The following is a 16669-nucleotide window of genomic DNA, read 5'->3' on the forward strand; positions in this document are numbered from 1 at the left end:
TCCAAAGGGGCTGTACCAGCTTGCACTCTGTCTAGTAATGCAGGAGTGTTCCCTTTACTCCATAACCTCTCCAGCATAAGTTGTCATCAGTGTTTTTGATTTTGGCCTTTAATGTCAATTCTTAGCATAGGCAATAATGCACTATTGACATTGAATACTTTATTTCTACTTGAGAGTTTGAACAGTTTAAGAGATTGATTTGATTGGTTATCTTACTAATGAATGCTGTACAGTCTTACCATCATCAGAGTTAAATTTTAGAATCTTATTTTAAATTTTAGAATATATACAAATAATATCTTTGTTATTAAGAAGCATTAAGAAATGTTGAGAAGTGTCTAGAATCTTCAGCTGTTAAGAGTCCTTCTCTCAAATAAAATTAGATCTTTGCTTTAGGGGCATTAAAGTGACTAAGTGAGCCTCATTTGATTTTAACCCATTTCCAATCTCTACCTTGATGCTTGGGCATTTGATATTTTAATAAAGTTGTTGACAGTTGTCAAGTGTGCCACCACCACCTAGCTTGTAGCCCAATCTTGATTGTTAGCTTGACTACACCTGTAATCAACTAAAATCCAAGCAGCTAGTCATTCCTGTGAGAGATTTTCTATTTTCATAATTGTTAATGACTTATCCACTGGTGTTTTGCTTGCATGTATGTCTCTGTGAAGGATCGGTCAGATCCCTTGGAACTGGAATTACTGGGCCTGAGCTTGGGCCTGGCTGATGGGACTTCTTCCCTGAACTCCGGGGTCACTTCCGTACTGGCTCTCTGTTGCTGTACAACAAATGACCACACCTGTATGGCTTAAAGTGTTTATTAGCTCAATGTTTCTGCTTGTCAGAGGTCCAGATACAGCTTAGCTGGATCCTTTATTCAGGGTGTCACAAGCTGGTGTCATGGTGGAGCTGTGTTCCCTTATGGAACTTAAAGAGTTCTTTCTCAAGCTCGTGTGGTTAGTAAAGCAAGTCAGCTCTTTGTGGATGCTTGATGATCGCTTTCATTTTCTTGATGTCTGTCACCGGGGACACTTTCAGTTCTAGAAGCTACCCCCCAGCCTTGCCACTTGGGCCTCTTGCCATCCCTTTTGTTTCATAGCAGCCTGCTTTTGCAAAACCGTTAGGAAGGAGCCTCTGCTAAGACACTCATATCAACATTGTCATAGAAGGCATTGTCCCACCACCTTTGCCATGTTCCTTGCCACAGGGTGTTTCCATTTTCAAAACAGGGGGAAAACACAAGATCTTGATTCTTGAGGAAGTGGGGAGAATATTTTTAGGGTATGCCCACAACTCTGAAAATAAGATCCTCATAATGTCCCTACAGTGGCAGTAGCCATGACCTTCTATTGCTACAACTACCAAGGCACATCCGTGCCTTTTCTGATAACCTGTTCACTGACAACATTTATAATGTGGGTTTTTCCAATAGTAAGTATCTAAGATAAAATCTTTTCCAACATACTCCTATAAGAGATTAAAGCACAGGTATTGATAGTTGAATGTTTGGCTACATAATTGAATTATGACATTGATTCTTTCACATGCTTTGTCAATTCCTCTTACTCTTCAGTGCAGGAATCACAGCCATGGCTCCCACCTTCCGGGATTTGGTCGACACAACGTCTGTGCACACGAAAACCAAGAACTTGCAAAGGCAAAAGAAATTCTTCCTCTTATAGAGGACTCCAGTAACTGTGACATTGTCAAGGCTACACAGTGAGTCTACTAGATGCTCTGTTTTATCTGTACAGCCTGTTCAGTTCTGATCATGTGTGTGCAGTTGATGGTACTTGATGGGCCCTTCCTTACTGTATCCTACAGCTCAGTGCCAGCACCAGTGTATCTGCCATTTCAGCATCAGAGTACTTAGTGCAGTACACAGGCTGTGCATCAGGCACTTCCATTCGGTTGTGAGCAGCTTTTTAGCAAAATTAAATCTCCTTTATCTTTGTAGCCCCAGGCCTTTTGCATAGTTTCTGTCTTTTATTAGGTGCCTGATAAAATTGTTTACTAAATGAATGAATGATTGAATGAATGATTTGGGACAAGACTGAAACCAGACTCTGAATTTGAATTTAAAGCATGCTGTAACCTAATACAGGAGTGGGATGGGAAATACCAGCTCATGTTTATAGATATTAATTGTTAATTATTATGTATTTCCTATATTTTTGTTTACTGGCACCAGAGGACAAGATAGTTAGAAGTATACTCTTGATCACTTGAAGCAAATAATGGGTCTGAAAATAGAAATGCATCTAAGATATTTCTATAACATCGTTATTGCCAGTGTTTTCATATTCGTAGAGCCTGTTCATTTCAGTGGCTGTCTCACCTCTTGCATTTGAGCATATTTTGAAATACATTGTCTATCAGACAGAATTCAGTAGTTACTTATATTGAGGTAATCAAGTATAAACATTATAATGTTCATTTAACATAAGTCACACTCATCAAATCACTATTTGGAAAAAAAAAAAAACTAGTATTACCAGACTATCTTGATATGATTTCTGTTAAATCTCTGGTTGGCCTTAACACTGACTAAAGTTTATGTTCATAATTCATATATTGACAATTACTTGAGTATCCTAATTACCAGTGCTTATATAGTTTAAGGGCCCTGGGCCCACTACATTGGGTGAATATGATTTGGTAGTTTGTATTGCTATAAAGACAAGAGTGTTCGTAAGGCGAATATTGGCTTTAATCAGAATGGGAATACTGAAATGTCTGTCACCTGGAAAACTCTGTTGTAACAAGTGCTAGATACCCGCTGCATTCACGAGGAAGCTCGGTGAGAACTCATCTCTGATGTTCCGTTAGGTCTTGGATCTTCTCAAATGACTGTGGAGACATCTTTAGTTAGTTGTTTTGGAAGGAGAAATGAGCAGAGAGGCAGATGTTCTAAACTACCAACAATGTTTCTCAAATAAAAGGAATAGTCTTTTCTAGTAAAATAACCCAGGTGACCTTCAAAAGATGAAGCATCCAACTGTGACGCTGTGCCATTATCAGAAGCTTCCACATACTCTTCTCACTTTGTATTGACGTACATGTGCCTCTGCTCTTTAAAATGCTACAAAGGCTCATGCACATTTTCATTTAACAGTGTGGAAAAGTGAGATCATTTGCCAGTTGATTATATTTTTGACCTCTGAGAGCCAGCTGACATTTTCAGGTTCTTCTAGATAGAAATGAGTTTCAGAGAAAGTGCCAAAGATATATGCTGTGCTTAGTTTCTGTTGGAAAGAAATGTTGTGCAGGTGGTGGTGCAGGCCTTTAATCTCAGCACTCAGGAGGCAGAGGCAGGTGGATCTCTAAGCCCAAGGCCAGTCTGGCCTGCAGAGCAAGTTCCAGGACAGCCAGAGCTGCAGAGAAACCGAGGCAGGGGGAGGGGGAGTTGCTAATGAATGATTTTTGAATTTATGAAAGTATTAGAATACTTCAATAGGTTGAATATTTCCTAGATGCACCTTTTGTATTTCTGTTGTCTGCCTCACACTTTAGGTTCTCCGCCATCACCCCTTTGTTGGTCTCTGAACTCTATTCTTAAGCTGATCTGAGTAGCTTCCATATTGCCACTAATGTAATCATTCTTAAAACTCAAATTCCCGGGACTTTTCTTTTCAAGTTACTCTCTTGGTTTCCCACTGAACTGCAGAGTCTTATCTTCTTCTACCTTGAGTGGTCTTGCCTCTTGCCCTTCCTACTCTTCTCTTCCTTATCTACTGTATTGTTTGTGCTCAGCATTGCTGAGTTGCTTCTGTTTCTTTGAACATCTGTATAGTATTTCACATCTCAGTGAAATATACATACATGCTGTTTCTCCTGTCCAGAATGCCCCCCCTTTCTTAAAATACAGCATGTCTATCATCTTTTAGGTTCTCCAGGAAGGACTCCTCATTCCCTCCTTGCCTAGGTCTACATTCTGGCCATTTCTTGTTGAATTTATTCCATTCCAAGTTTGTCTGCATTGCGAGGTAGTTGCACAGGTGCACTTTGCTTTAGAGATAAGTCAGAAGGATGCTGTAAAATCACCACGGTCTTTAGCCGTGCACAAACAGAGGTCTTGTGTGTTGGGTGCTCCACTGTCCTCTGTCAGCCTGCAGGCGGAAAAGCAAGGCTGACAGAAGGGCGCTCCTTTAGGAGGAAGCAGCACTTAAAAACATCTGATTCGAGATGAGTGGGAACCATCCCAATAAACGCATTTTGGATTTAAAAAAAAAAAAAAAAGATTAAGTCAGGAGCCAACACAATATGTACTTAGACAAGTGCAATTATTGAAGGGGGCAGGTGTGAGCACTAAAGTTTAAGAAAGCCTGTTTCAGCTCCACATGGATTAATCCATCAGTTCATACACTGAGCTTACTTTGGCTTTGCATTATGTTCCCTTCATGCATTAATTAGAGTTGGACCATATCAAAGAATTCTCTATTGTGGAGTTAAGCAAGCATAGTTTCAACCAATCTTGAGTTCAAAATGTTTTCAAGAAATACTGCACCAGCACTCATACTGTACACTCATAAAATTTTAAAGCTTCGTCTTGGTCACCTATACAATATGGTATGACAGCTGTCCACATGGCATCTATATTGTGTGAGTAACCTATAATTAACTTAAGTATGTAGGAAGATATGCATAATTATTATATATGACACTGTTTTATGTAAGGGACTTAAATATGCACAGATGTTGGCATCTGCGGAGATTCCTCTAAGGATACTGAGGGACTTTGTATTTACATTTGATTAGAGAGTTGTGTAGATTTAAAATAAAAATAAAAAACAAAGGTCATGATAAAGGGAAGAAATTTTACACATAAAATTATTATAATGTATTAACTATACTTTTCTTTTTCTTATTTAAGATACGGAATTTTTGAACGATGTAAAGAGTTGGTAGAAGCAGGATATGATGTCAGACAACCAGACAGAGAAAATGTGTCTCTTCTTCACTGGGCTGCCATTAACAACAGACTGGAGCTTGTAAAGTAAGATGGGGGTTTGTGCGCATGTAAACTGGTCTTTGTGGTTCTAGAACTCGCTCTTGTCTTGTTTTTTTGTATGAGTTGGGCCATCTATGGTCTTCTATTGTAAATGAATACCTGGAGTATGCAGTCTTACTATAGAGTTGAAGAGGACCATCATAAAGGGGACCCATCCTAAAGATAAAGGCTAGTAAGTAAAAGCAGATGTGTTTTGGGGGAAAAAAAGGACTAGCATTACATCAGTCTCAGGAGAGAAGCTGCATCTGATTCTGGAAAAAGCACTGAAATGTTTTGTGTTCTAGCAGCAGGAGGAATAGATAGGTAGAGAATTAAACTTTGAGAAAAGTTAAATGTGGAATACGTTTGAAGTGAGCATGGAATGGTTTATATAGTTCTTTATAAAGAATGCTCTGCTGCCTACCTGTTGTTTGTGAAAGGTTTTTAATCTGAGCAAAGCAATCCCGAGTGGTCCCAGGGGAAGAACAGAAACTATGAGGGGAAACCATGAGGAGGGGGCTTTAAATGCCCTCTAGGGATGGAGCCACCATCTGTGGACTTTCTCAGCGACAGACAGGGTCTGGAATGGGAGGAGAGGGGCTGGGTGGAGCTTCCTACAGTTTGGTATAACAGTTTCTACTTTAGTATGTAAAATGGCAGTGGGTAGTGAGTATTTGAGTGTACATGTTTCTTATCAGAGGGCTATATGTATAACATCCTTGAGGCCTAAGAACTAAATTTATTAGTTTAAAATATTCTAACAGATCATACCAACAGACAAACTCATGGTATATTCTTTAGATAATGTGATATACAAAGCATATCTTTGAAGTAAGAAAATAAACTTCTCTAAACTAGAGATGAAAATTGTTTTTATTACATTATAGGTTCAATGTAACAGTACCCCATATTCTGTGTTCTCAAAAATAGAATATTCATAATTTATCTAAACATTTCTAATGTGTCTAAAATGATTTTAAATTCATTTTTTTGTGCTACTTTAAAAATTCCTTGCCACATGCTACTTCTTATTTTGAACTGCTAAAAATGATAAAATCTCACCATTCTCTTTCCACTTTTGAAGCTATAAGAGTACTATACTCATTAAGATGTTCAGGGAAGTTACTATGTGGGTGATAGTGGAATGCTATTTATAGCAGAAATAATTATATATGTACTATTGTTTCATCAGAGATTTGTCTGCTGCTGTCCTACATATTTTTGAGACTTCTGTAGATTTGGTCCCTTCAGGAGAGTTACTCTAATTTCTGTTTTATAGCATACTGCTGAGAAAAAGTTAAACTGGGTTGGTAGAGTTCTTGCCTAGCAGACACAGAGCCCTGGGTTGGATCCCAGTGTCACATGCAAACTGGATGTGATGGTGCACACCTCTAATCCCAGCACCCAAGACGTGGAGACAGGAGGATCAAAAGTTAGTTCAGGTCATCTTTACAACGTAGCGAGTTTGAGGCCCGGCTGGGATACATGAGACCTTGTCTTGGGCAGGTTGGGGGAGATAGAGGAAGGACTTTTCTTTCTCAGTATGAATCATAAGTTTCATGTCTTATTGTCGTTGCTTTTAACAGGTTTTATATTTCCAAAGGTGCTGTGATAGATCAGTTGGGTGGTGATTTAAATTCAACTCCTCTTCACTGGGCCATCCGGTAAGATGTCTTTCCAAGCTGACATTAGGCTGTGTGGCTTGTGGTGGCAGGTCTCCACCTCAGCTGCAGTCAGGAGAATGGTTTTCTTTTCTATTGTTCCCTCTTTTCAAAATGAAGTACTGTTTTAGCGTTTCCAGAAGAGTTGTTTAATGTTTGACCCTGTGCTGCAGTGTGGTTATCAGACTCAAATGTATTAGAATTTCTGTTTCGAAACTGGAATGAACATCTATTTGGTTTGTGTGAATTAAAGCAGTAATTCAACTATAAACTCACTTTTCAGCCTTTCAGACTGATTTTGCCGGTCAGTAGTGGTCCAGGCCTTTATTCCCAGCACTTAATAGGAAGAGGCAGATGGATCCCTTGAGTTCAAGGCCAGCGTGGTCTACAGAGTGAGTTTCTGGTCAGCCAGGACTACACAGAGAAACCCTGTATTGAAAGCACAAAAATAAATAAATAAATAAATAAATAAATAAATAAATAAATAAATAAATAAATAAATGAACAGAATAGAAGTAAAGTATATTTAAGATTAAATGGGTAAACGCCTTTGAAGTTGATGCATGATGATCTTGAGTAGGCCGGCTGACCGTGACAGTTATAATATCTAGCCTCCCCGTTTGCTGTGTGATCCACTGATCCTATGACGCTGAGGGAATGAGTCTGTCTGCCTGACCACTCTGGTTGGTGAGGTTGGAACTGAAGTGAACAGTTAGTTGTTACTGCAAAGCAGAGCACTGGATCTGTTCTCCACAGGCAAGAGTTTTGAAGAACCCAAGGGTTACTCTTCTACTTCAAGCTGCTGATGTTGTTTGTTTACATGAAAATGAGTTACATTTGGAGATATATGTATCTATGTGTGTGTCATATACAAATATGGTTCTTTATATGGTTTTTAATATGGCTTATAAACATATATATGTTTCTTAACATTTTCACAATCACACTGATAATTATACTTAATGTTATATTTCTAGCGTATGATTATGTTTTAGTTTCTGAAGCGGTTCCACTGTTGGCATTAGTCATTTGCTGTTGCTGTTTGCCCATGCTGTAGCAGCATAAGGCTTAATTTAGATCGTGAGGTTATCAAGTTTATCATTTACTCCAAGCATGATCATGTAATTCTGAATCTGGAGTATTTAAGTACAAGATATTTGGGGCTGGAGAGATGGCTCAGTGCCTCAGAGCCCCTGCTGCTCTTACAGAAGACCAGACCAGAGTTCTGGCTTAGAGTGGTTTATAACTGCCTGCAACTCCAGCTCCAGGGAATCAGACACCCTTCTCTGGCCTCCTCTGGCTTGCACACATATGTATATACACACCTAAACATAAATAAAAATGTACAACTGCCAGTATTTAAAACATCTTCCTATTGGAAAGCATTCTTTCATCCAGCCAGAATCCCTCATGTCTTAGACACGTAGCTTCTTCCTGGATATTTTTTTTTTCTGCATTAATTCTACTTCCTCAGAACGCAGTACATTTAAAATTTTTCTATTTACAGACAAGGGCATTTGCCTATGGCCATATTATTGCTCCAACATGGTGCAGACCCCACTCTAATTGATGGGGAGGGGTTCAGCAGCATTCATCTGGCTGTCCTGTTTCAGCACATGCCGATCATAGCGTATCTCATCTCAAAGGGACAGGTATGTTTTGAAATGTTCCTGTATTCCAGGTAGTGTGGTATGAAGGTATCAGGAAGGTTATTGGCCCTAATCTATTCTGACTTTTAAACTATAAGTTAATAGATGTTCACATACTCAGAATTAACCTTGGTAAGCCAACCTAGCTGTTCAGCACTGGGGTTTTTGACTACATTAAGGGGGAAAGACAGGTTATTTTAGCTCAGCATCATTTAATGTTTCTGAAACTTGTAAGCCTGTAATAGTTTTTCTGACGAGACCAGTAATTTTCAGGGTTTTTCAGAAACATGACCTCAAAGCCTGTATTTTTCTTTTGCTTGAGTGTAGAAATGGTAGTCAGATCACTATTAACCCATCGTTTGCTTTCATTATTTGGACTCAAATGGGAGGCCAGTTTGAATGTTTGCATCTTATTTATTGTTCTCTGAGTAATTCCATGAAAATGATGTCCTTCAGAGCACAGGTTAAATTATAGGCTGTCAGCAGTGGGAGTTTCGCTGTGAGCTGTGCTTGCTGGATGGAGTGTGCTCTCTGACAGCAGGGTGGTTTATGTGTTAGCAGTCTTGTCTGGAATGGGTGTGAAAGCGTGTTTGCACAAATGCCATTGCATTGCTTATTCTCCCTCTGTAAGCACTTTCTCTCAGACAGCCAAGGGAAGTAGAATAATTATAGCCTCCTCCTGTGCTTCATATTGAGGAGATGTAAGAGGGGGAGACCTTGGTGTTTCTTCCCAAGTTCTGGTTCTCCAGGGCCTTGAGAACCCTCAGTACTTTAGACTCTTCGACGTGATGAGAGCCACTGTGTGTGAAAGGACTATGTGTCCTTACTGGGATATGGTTTCCCTTTTCTTTCTCTTCCAGAAAATATAAAGAGTTTTGAATTTTTCTTGTTTAACTGTTTGAAGCAAGTGCAAAAAAAACAAAATAAAGTGACTCTGAAGATAGGTAATTCACTATTATTGGATGAATGTTAGTGTGAATCCATGTGTCAAGGTTTAAATCATGTCATCTAGATCTCTGTGTCATATTTGATGGTGACTGTCAGCTGTCCTCTCTTCATTTTGCATCATAGAACACTTTGTTTCATATATTCAGATTCTCCCTTGTTTTTTTTATTTATATATTATATATACAATATTCTGTCTGCGTGTATGCCTGAAGGCCAGATGTGGGCACCAGATCTCATTACAGATGGTTGTGAGGCACCATGTGGTTGCTGGGAATTGAACTCAGGACCTTTGAAAAAGCAAGCAATGCTCTTAACCATTGAGCCTTCTCTCCAGCCCCCCTTCTATGGGTTTTTACCCTGTAAAATAGCAACCTCTTTTTTTTTTTAACTTAAATGATATTTGAACCATTTTTGTAGAGCAGTGATGGGCTGAATGTGTTAAAGTATTTATTTACTAAGAAATGCAACTTTTTATACTATATTCACAATTTTGCTAATTGATTCCTTTTAACTAGAGTGTGAATATGACAGATGTCAATGGCCAGACGCCTCTCATGCTATCAGCTTACAAAGTCATTGGGTGAGTGTTACTGCATCCCTTCATTCTGCTTCTTGGTCCTTATAAGTTTTCTGTAAATATAATCTTGGTCTGTGAGTCGCTAGTACATGCTGAAGATTTTACACATGGTCATGACTATCTTAAAATGCACCATTGAAAGACATTGTTTTCTCTTGTTAGCTTTGATGAAAAGTTTGAAAGTTTACAAAGTTGATATTCCTTAGCATATGCTTATTAATTGACTGATTTCTTCTTTTGTACCTGAAAAGATGACAAATTTAAATGTTCTCATAATCATAAATCTCTATGATAAGCTCACTTTTCTGACAGCAGTGAAATTGAGGTTCTCTGCTATTGCTGACTGCTCTGAAGACACCGATAGAGCCGGTGTGTGACAAGAGTCTCTTACAGGATGTGATCGGATACATATTCATAAACACATTTACTGAATGCCCACCATGTGGTCCAGCTATCATTACTCCTATATACACACATGCATGTTACAGTTTTCTCCTTATCAATTTGTTTCCAGTGTTGTACTGAATCCCCAGGTCTGCTTATCCTCGACACAGCTCTTGCTGTAGCTGGCCTTGTTAGAGGACCATTCTTCTGGTCTTCTTTTCAGGTAGCAGTGGGGTCACAGATAGCATTTGACTAGAAATATTGTTAGAGCTAATAGAGTAATTAAAGTCAGATCTTATTCTTACTCAGTAGATCTCCTGGAAGAAGGGAAATTATTGATGATTAAAAAAGAGAGAAAAAGAAAAAATATTTCATTGAATTGTTTGCTTGATTATCACTTTCTTTTTCATTTATTTGCATGTATGTATGTTTTGAGGCAGGGTTTCTCTTTGTAGCCCTAGCTGTCTTGGAACTCACTTTGTAGACCAGGCTGGCCTGAACTCAGAAATCTGCCTACCTCTGCCTCCCAAGTGTTGGAAATAAAGACATGCACCACCACTGACTGGATTAGCTTATCACTTCCTAAAATATTACTAATTAGTATTAGTATATTAGTAATTAGTAATATTAGTAATATTTTAGGAAGTAAAAGGTGAACATTCCTAATCTCAGAATCCTAAGTCCTAAATGTTTAAAATCTTATTTTTTTAGACAATATAATGTCTGTATAAGTTGAGCATTACTAATTTTGGAATTCTAAGTCCTAAATATTCAAAATCTGACTTATTTAGACAACATGATAACTTATTATGCCATACATAATGCAAAGAATCATTAAAAATATAACTTTAGACTATATATAAGATGTATATGAAGCAAATGAATTTCAGTTTAGATTTGCTGCATATCCTTAAGGACTCACGGATATCCTAAAATATCCACTATTCCTTAAGGATGAGCAGCAAAAAGAAAAATACAAGATACCTTTCTGGTCCCAAGTATTTTGGGAAAGGAGTATCTATCTGGCCTATGTTTGCACCTGTTTTCCCTAGTAGGTGATAGAAAGAGAGTGTAAAGGTAGCTTTTAGTTTATCTGCTCAAGTAAGACATGCAATTAGTGTTCGGTTGTACACCATTTAATAGTAGCCAAGGTTAAATTGACAGTTTTAAAAATACTAATCACTAAATAGAACAAAAACATGAAGAGAATTTTCTTTATCTTCTGAATTGCTAACTAAATTATGTCATTGATACAGCAGGCTGCCATTTAAGAGCTGTTTGTTTGTTTCCTCTTCTCTGCTAGTAACTAGAACAGAACTGGTCATTTGCTATTACTGTTTGCACATGCTATAGCAGCATAAGGCTTAATTTAGATCGTGAGGTTATCAAGTTTATCATTTACTCCAAGCATGATCATGTAATTCTGAATCTGGAGTATTTAAGTAAAAGACATTTGGGACTGGAGAGATGGCTCAGTGCCTAAGAGCTCCTGCTGCTCTTACAGAAGACCAGACCAGAGTTCTGGCTTAAAACTCACTGTAGAGTGGTTTACAACTGCCTGTAACTCCAGCTCCAGAGAATCAGACACCCTTCTTCTGGCCTCCTCTGGCTTGCACATATGTGTGCATACACACCTAAACATAAATAAAAATAGCCCCTTTTTTAAGAGGAAAAGGTACTTTGTACAGCTGCCAATATTCTTGTTCTTCAGAATGCTTACTTGTTACTTGTTACACTACCTTAAAATTTCTCTGTTTGCATTTTCTCCTCACATCTTCCTCCCTACTAATGCCTTTATTGTCTTGACACAGGCCAGAACCAACTGGATTTCTTTTAAAGTTTAATCCTTCTCTCAGTGTTGTTGACAAAACACATCAGAACACTGCGCTTCACTGGGCAGTTGCGTCAGGAAATGTTAGTGCAGTCGATAAGCTATTGGAAGCTGGTTCTAGCCTGGACATCCGAAATGCTAAGGTATGACCTGGTGTTGCTTTTCTAGTTCATTATCTCTTCAGCCAAAGATGGAGGATATTTAATGCACTGGTAGCTATTCATTTGGATTTTAGATACCACAATATAAATATTAACAATAATATCTACACTTAGAATAAATGTATTGAATATATGAATCTAATGAAAAAGTGTTTTATTACCTGTACTATATCCAAAAATAAAAATATAATTGATTTTTTTTAAAAGGGAGAAACACCTCTTGATATGGCTGTACAAAATAAAAACCAGCTCATTATTCACATGCTGAAAACAGAAGCCAAGAGGAGAGTGAACAAAAAGTTTAGACTTTGGAGATGGCTACATAAATGCGAGGTATTCTGTGTGATAAAAGTTTTTGTTAGTTTTTGTTTCTAGGGCCACAGAAGAGGCTAGAGATTAAATTTTGATTGTATTGCTATGGATCTGCTAATGACATCTTTGCCATAGCGTTAATTCTCAGATGGATGGCACCCAAACTATGAGTTACCTGATGGATATTTGCTAATTACTTAAGGAATGAATTGAAATGCAAAACGGGCTTGATTCTTAGAGTGGCACCTACTTGACCCCCCAGTTCAGTGTCTAGTAGACATTTGCAATGTGAGGTCTCAGAACTGGCCTCCTGCTCCTGCCCACCCGTGACTGAGCCTTCTGATCTCCTTAGGCAGTATGAGCTGTCAGTCATATCCCATATCCATGGTGATGTGCTTCTGGTTGGTCCTGCTGTCAGTTTGTCACTAGAACATGACCTCACCACGTCACTAATGGCCACATTAGTCCAGCCCCATTAGTCTTTATGTAGATTTATTTTCCTATTGAAAATAACTTTTTTAACTTAATAATTAAAATTAAAATAATTTAAATAATTAATAATTTTTTAACTTAATACTTCTCTATAGTGTTCTGAACTTAAAGTAAGCTAAACAGTAAAAAATGGTTTAGGAACTTCAGCTTTCTCTCAAATGTCTAAGAAAACTAAGTCATAGTTGTGAATATAATTCACGATGATAAAAATGGGTATTGGGTTGATGAATTTTTTTCTCAATATGATATGTCTTTTCAAGCAATATTAGTAATTATAATTGCAGGATAATTCTGACTAACAGATGCAAGATTTTTACATAGAAAATCCCTGTGAGTACTATGCTTCGTTTTCAGTTGGGGTGAAGAAAGGGGCTGTTACATCTCCAGTAGAGATGCCAAGATTCCATCCTAGAAAACTCTTCTACCCATTCATCCTTCCCTTAAATGATATTTGCATCTTGACTGCCCTCAAATTTCTCTCCAGCATAGGCCATCTCAATTACTAAACTAAATCACCTGTTTGGCCCATCCTGTCATTGTTCAATTATTTTTGAAACTTTTAATTTTTATTGTCACTTTCCTTTTAAACATGCCATTTTTTGAGGAAAAGAAAAAGGAAAATGCCATTAAGCAAAATTGATAAGATTATCTCTAAGGTGTGTAAATCAATCAATTTATAAGATTATCTCTAAGGTGTGTAAATCAATCATATGTGTAAATTTGACAACTATTTGAAGAAAATCTGCTAGTTCGGTTGTTTGTTCTGTACTGAGGAAGCAGTTCTTGTACTGAACTAATTCTTGTTAGGTGTGATCCACAGTTCTAAAATCAAATCTCTCAATAGCTCTTCCTGCTGCTGATACTCTCTGTGGTTACCCTGTGGGCCGTTGGATACATCCTGGACTTCAATTCAGATTCTTGGCTTTTAAAAGGATGTCTTCTAGTAGCGTTGTTTTTTCTGACATCTCTGTTTCCAAGGTGTGTATATTAGTCTTTGCCAGGCTGTTTATTGCACTTCAGTGTAACTGCCCATTTCTGTTCTAAGTCAACTGGAATCTCAGATTGATGTTGAGCTATAAATATTACTGAATTGTGTGACAACATTCTCAGGATGGTAGGAAGAATGAGATTTGGTGATACAGCTTTGGGCTGAAAGCAGACAATTGGTGAAAAATAAATATTGTGGGTCACACACTGTATCATTCAGTTTGTCAGTGATAAAGTTCTGTTACCATTTTACGTCCTGAATCATTTTACCCATTTTTTATTCTTTTAACTCCTAAATTCATTTTATACTAATTATTTTTCCACATGATAGTTTTAGTTGAAGCAGCCTTAATATAATGGGGGAGGGGATAATGAAAGTAAATACATTGTAGTTCTCTTTAAAAATAACCCACAGAGAAATATGCCAGATTGTACTGGTGAGTCAGTCATTGCCTGGATCCAGATTCGGTTTTAACATATACCAGTCTGATCTAAAACAAGTTGTTCTTCCTCTCTGTGCCTCAGTTTCTTGATCTCTAAGTGAAGATAATTGTGATGATGCCCACTTCATGACTAATGCACGTAAATGCTCAGAACATTGTCTGGTACACTATCTGTACTTGTAATCAATCATGTCACATCCCAGTTTCTTCCCCCATTCCCCACCTTAGTGGCAAGGTGTCAGTTCTCACACGGATGGGGGTGTCATCCTTGCATTCTTGACTCTCCCCTTGCCTTCAGCCCTAACATTTAGCCCTTCGTAAATAATTCCTGCCAAGCCTCCCAGCTGGTCTCCTGCCTTATCCCTACAGTGTGCCCTCACTTAACAGTCAAGGCAGATCCATTTCTGCCCGGTTTTCTTATTAAAAATCTCCCTTAAAACTTAACTGTTATGCTCAGAAAAAAAAAAACAGACCAGATTCCCTCCCTGCTGCTTTCATCCCTTGTCCATCCCCACACTGCCCTGCACTTTCTTTCTGTTTCTGGAACACAAGCTTGTTCCCTGCTGGTGTCCCTCGGACCTGGGTTCAGACCCCACCCCTTGTGAGGCTGTCCTGACGCAGGTCTGCATCTTAACTGTCTTCCTGGCACCTCCCTATAATGTAAAGCCCACAAAAGTAGAAGCTTGTCTCTGCTGCTGAACGTTTCATTCTCTGAATGAGACAAGCTGTAAAGAAAAGGATCCATAGGAAAGAACTGGAAGACAGTGCAGCCTGCCGGCTGAGTCTGGTGTGCCTGTCCACAATCTTTTGCTGCCTGCACCTTCTAGAATAAGCGTGCACTACTTTCTGTCATAAGAAAGTCAGTGTTACAGGAATCTTGACTTAGTCACCCAAAGACCAGGATAGTTAGATGGAAACAAACTAGAATTTAAATGTGAAAGCTCAAATTTCTAAAATATAGCAAAATACCTAAAATTGTCTGATTCAGAAAACAACCTAAAAATACTCATTTTTCACTGGATGTTTGAATACACTTTATGCCACACTAGCAGGAATCAGTCATTAGATTTTTTTTTTAAGACGCAGCAAGGGCTTACCTAGCAATTCATACTCACAACAGGAACATTTTGTTTAATTATTTGAATGTTTATTAAAATCCAAATTCTTAAAAAATAATTGTGTGAATAGCTTTGGTTTGATATCTTCAGCCGCCATGATTGTCATGGGAATACATTTCAGATAGGAGTCAAATGCACGTGACAGGTTGGTCCACTGCCTTAGTTTTCTCGCATTCCTCTAGAGTTTACGTTTTACGCAGGTAAGCAGCTGCACGCTTCTGTTGTTATTTGGTTCGAGGGGCAATTGCTTCTTGGTTCAGACTTCTATGTTACCTGTCAGAAATAACAAGTTCTTGTGGATTTGGCAGTTCATTGCACTGTTTTAAGAGACCAAGTGCACTTTTTATCTCCTGTAAAATCTTAGTTCAGACATGGAGGTTACAGTAGATTCCATTTTTACCAGGCATATACCTGGTGCCAGAGGTTGAGGTCCTTGGTTCTTCTCAGACAGGCTTTTATCCTAATTATGGCTGTGGTCATTGTAGCATTTTTTTTTCCTTTTAACTAACCAAAATTTCAGGTGTTTGTGTCATAGGCCTCAGTTCCCAGCCCTTGCTTCCACCTCTCCCCCTTTTTTTAACCCACCACTAGCCATTTCCAGTAGAAATTCTGAGATGTATCTAGGTAAAGTATATTTGTTTATAAGATAACTATATTGAACTTGATGTTTCAAGCGTATATTTGATACACGTTTTTCTGTTTTACTTTTGAAACTATAGTATTCACCTCTGAAACAAATTACACAAGAGCATTAGCTGCCTGCTGTAGGACCGAGATTGTTAGTGCCATGGTGACATTTTAGCTGATGTGTATTTTCATGTTGTGACTACTCCTCATGCTAGTTCATGCGTCAGCTTGTACACCTACTGTTGTATAAGCATAGGGCTGCCCACTTGACAAAAGCTTGCTTAGACACGAAGGTGAATTTCCACGTATTTCAATGTCTGTATCTTGGTATGTTTCAAAATTACATAAAAAATTACAGTATTGCGATAGAAATACCGAACATTCACTGGAAATGTATTGTTATGAATGAAATAAATATGAAATAGCTTAGAAGAACTGGGATGTGTGCCTTTGGAAGGTTATGGTACAGTTTTCTCATGTAGAAGATTG

General features: G+C 38.2%; 1 protein-coding gene across 1 annotated transcript in view; it reads left to right on the top strand.

Annotated features, from left to right (window-relative positions):
- The window catches only part of Zdhhc13 (zinc finger DHHC-type palmitoyltransferase 13), a 41761-nt gene that overhangs the window by 6594 nt on the left and 18498 nt on the right, over window positions 1-16669 (top strand). Inside the window, exons 2-9 of the mRNA XM_057756139.1 lie at window positions 1574-1719; window positions 4874-4996; window positions 6577-6654; window positions 8159-8303; window positions 9764-9828; window positions 12021-12183; window positions 12409-12534; window positions 13850-13983. Coding sequence (XP_057612122.1) covers window positions 1574-1719; window positions 4874-4996; window positions 6577-6654; window positions 8159-8303; window positions 9764-9828; window positions 12021-12183; window positions 12409-12534; window positions 13850-13983 — 980 coding nt within the window. The remainder of the gene's footprint in view (window positions 1-1573; window positions 1720-4873; window positions 4997-6576; window positions 6655-8158; window positions 8304-9763; window positions 9829-12020; window positions 12184-12408; window positions 12535-13849; window positions 13984-16669) is intronic.

This window comes from Chionomys nivalis, chromosome 23 (genome assembly GCF_950005125.1).
Source record: "Chionomys nivalis chromosome 23, mChiNiv1.1, whole genome shotgun sequence".
NCBI classification, from domain to species: domain Eukaryota; kingdom Metazoa; phylum Chordata; class Mammalia; order Rodentia; family Cricetidae; genus Chionomys; species Chionomys nivalis.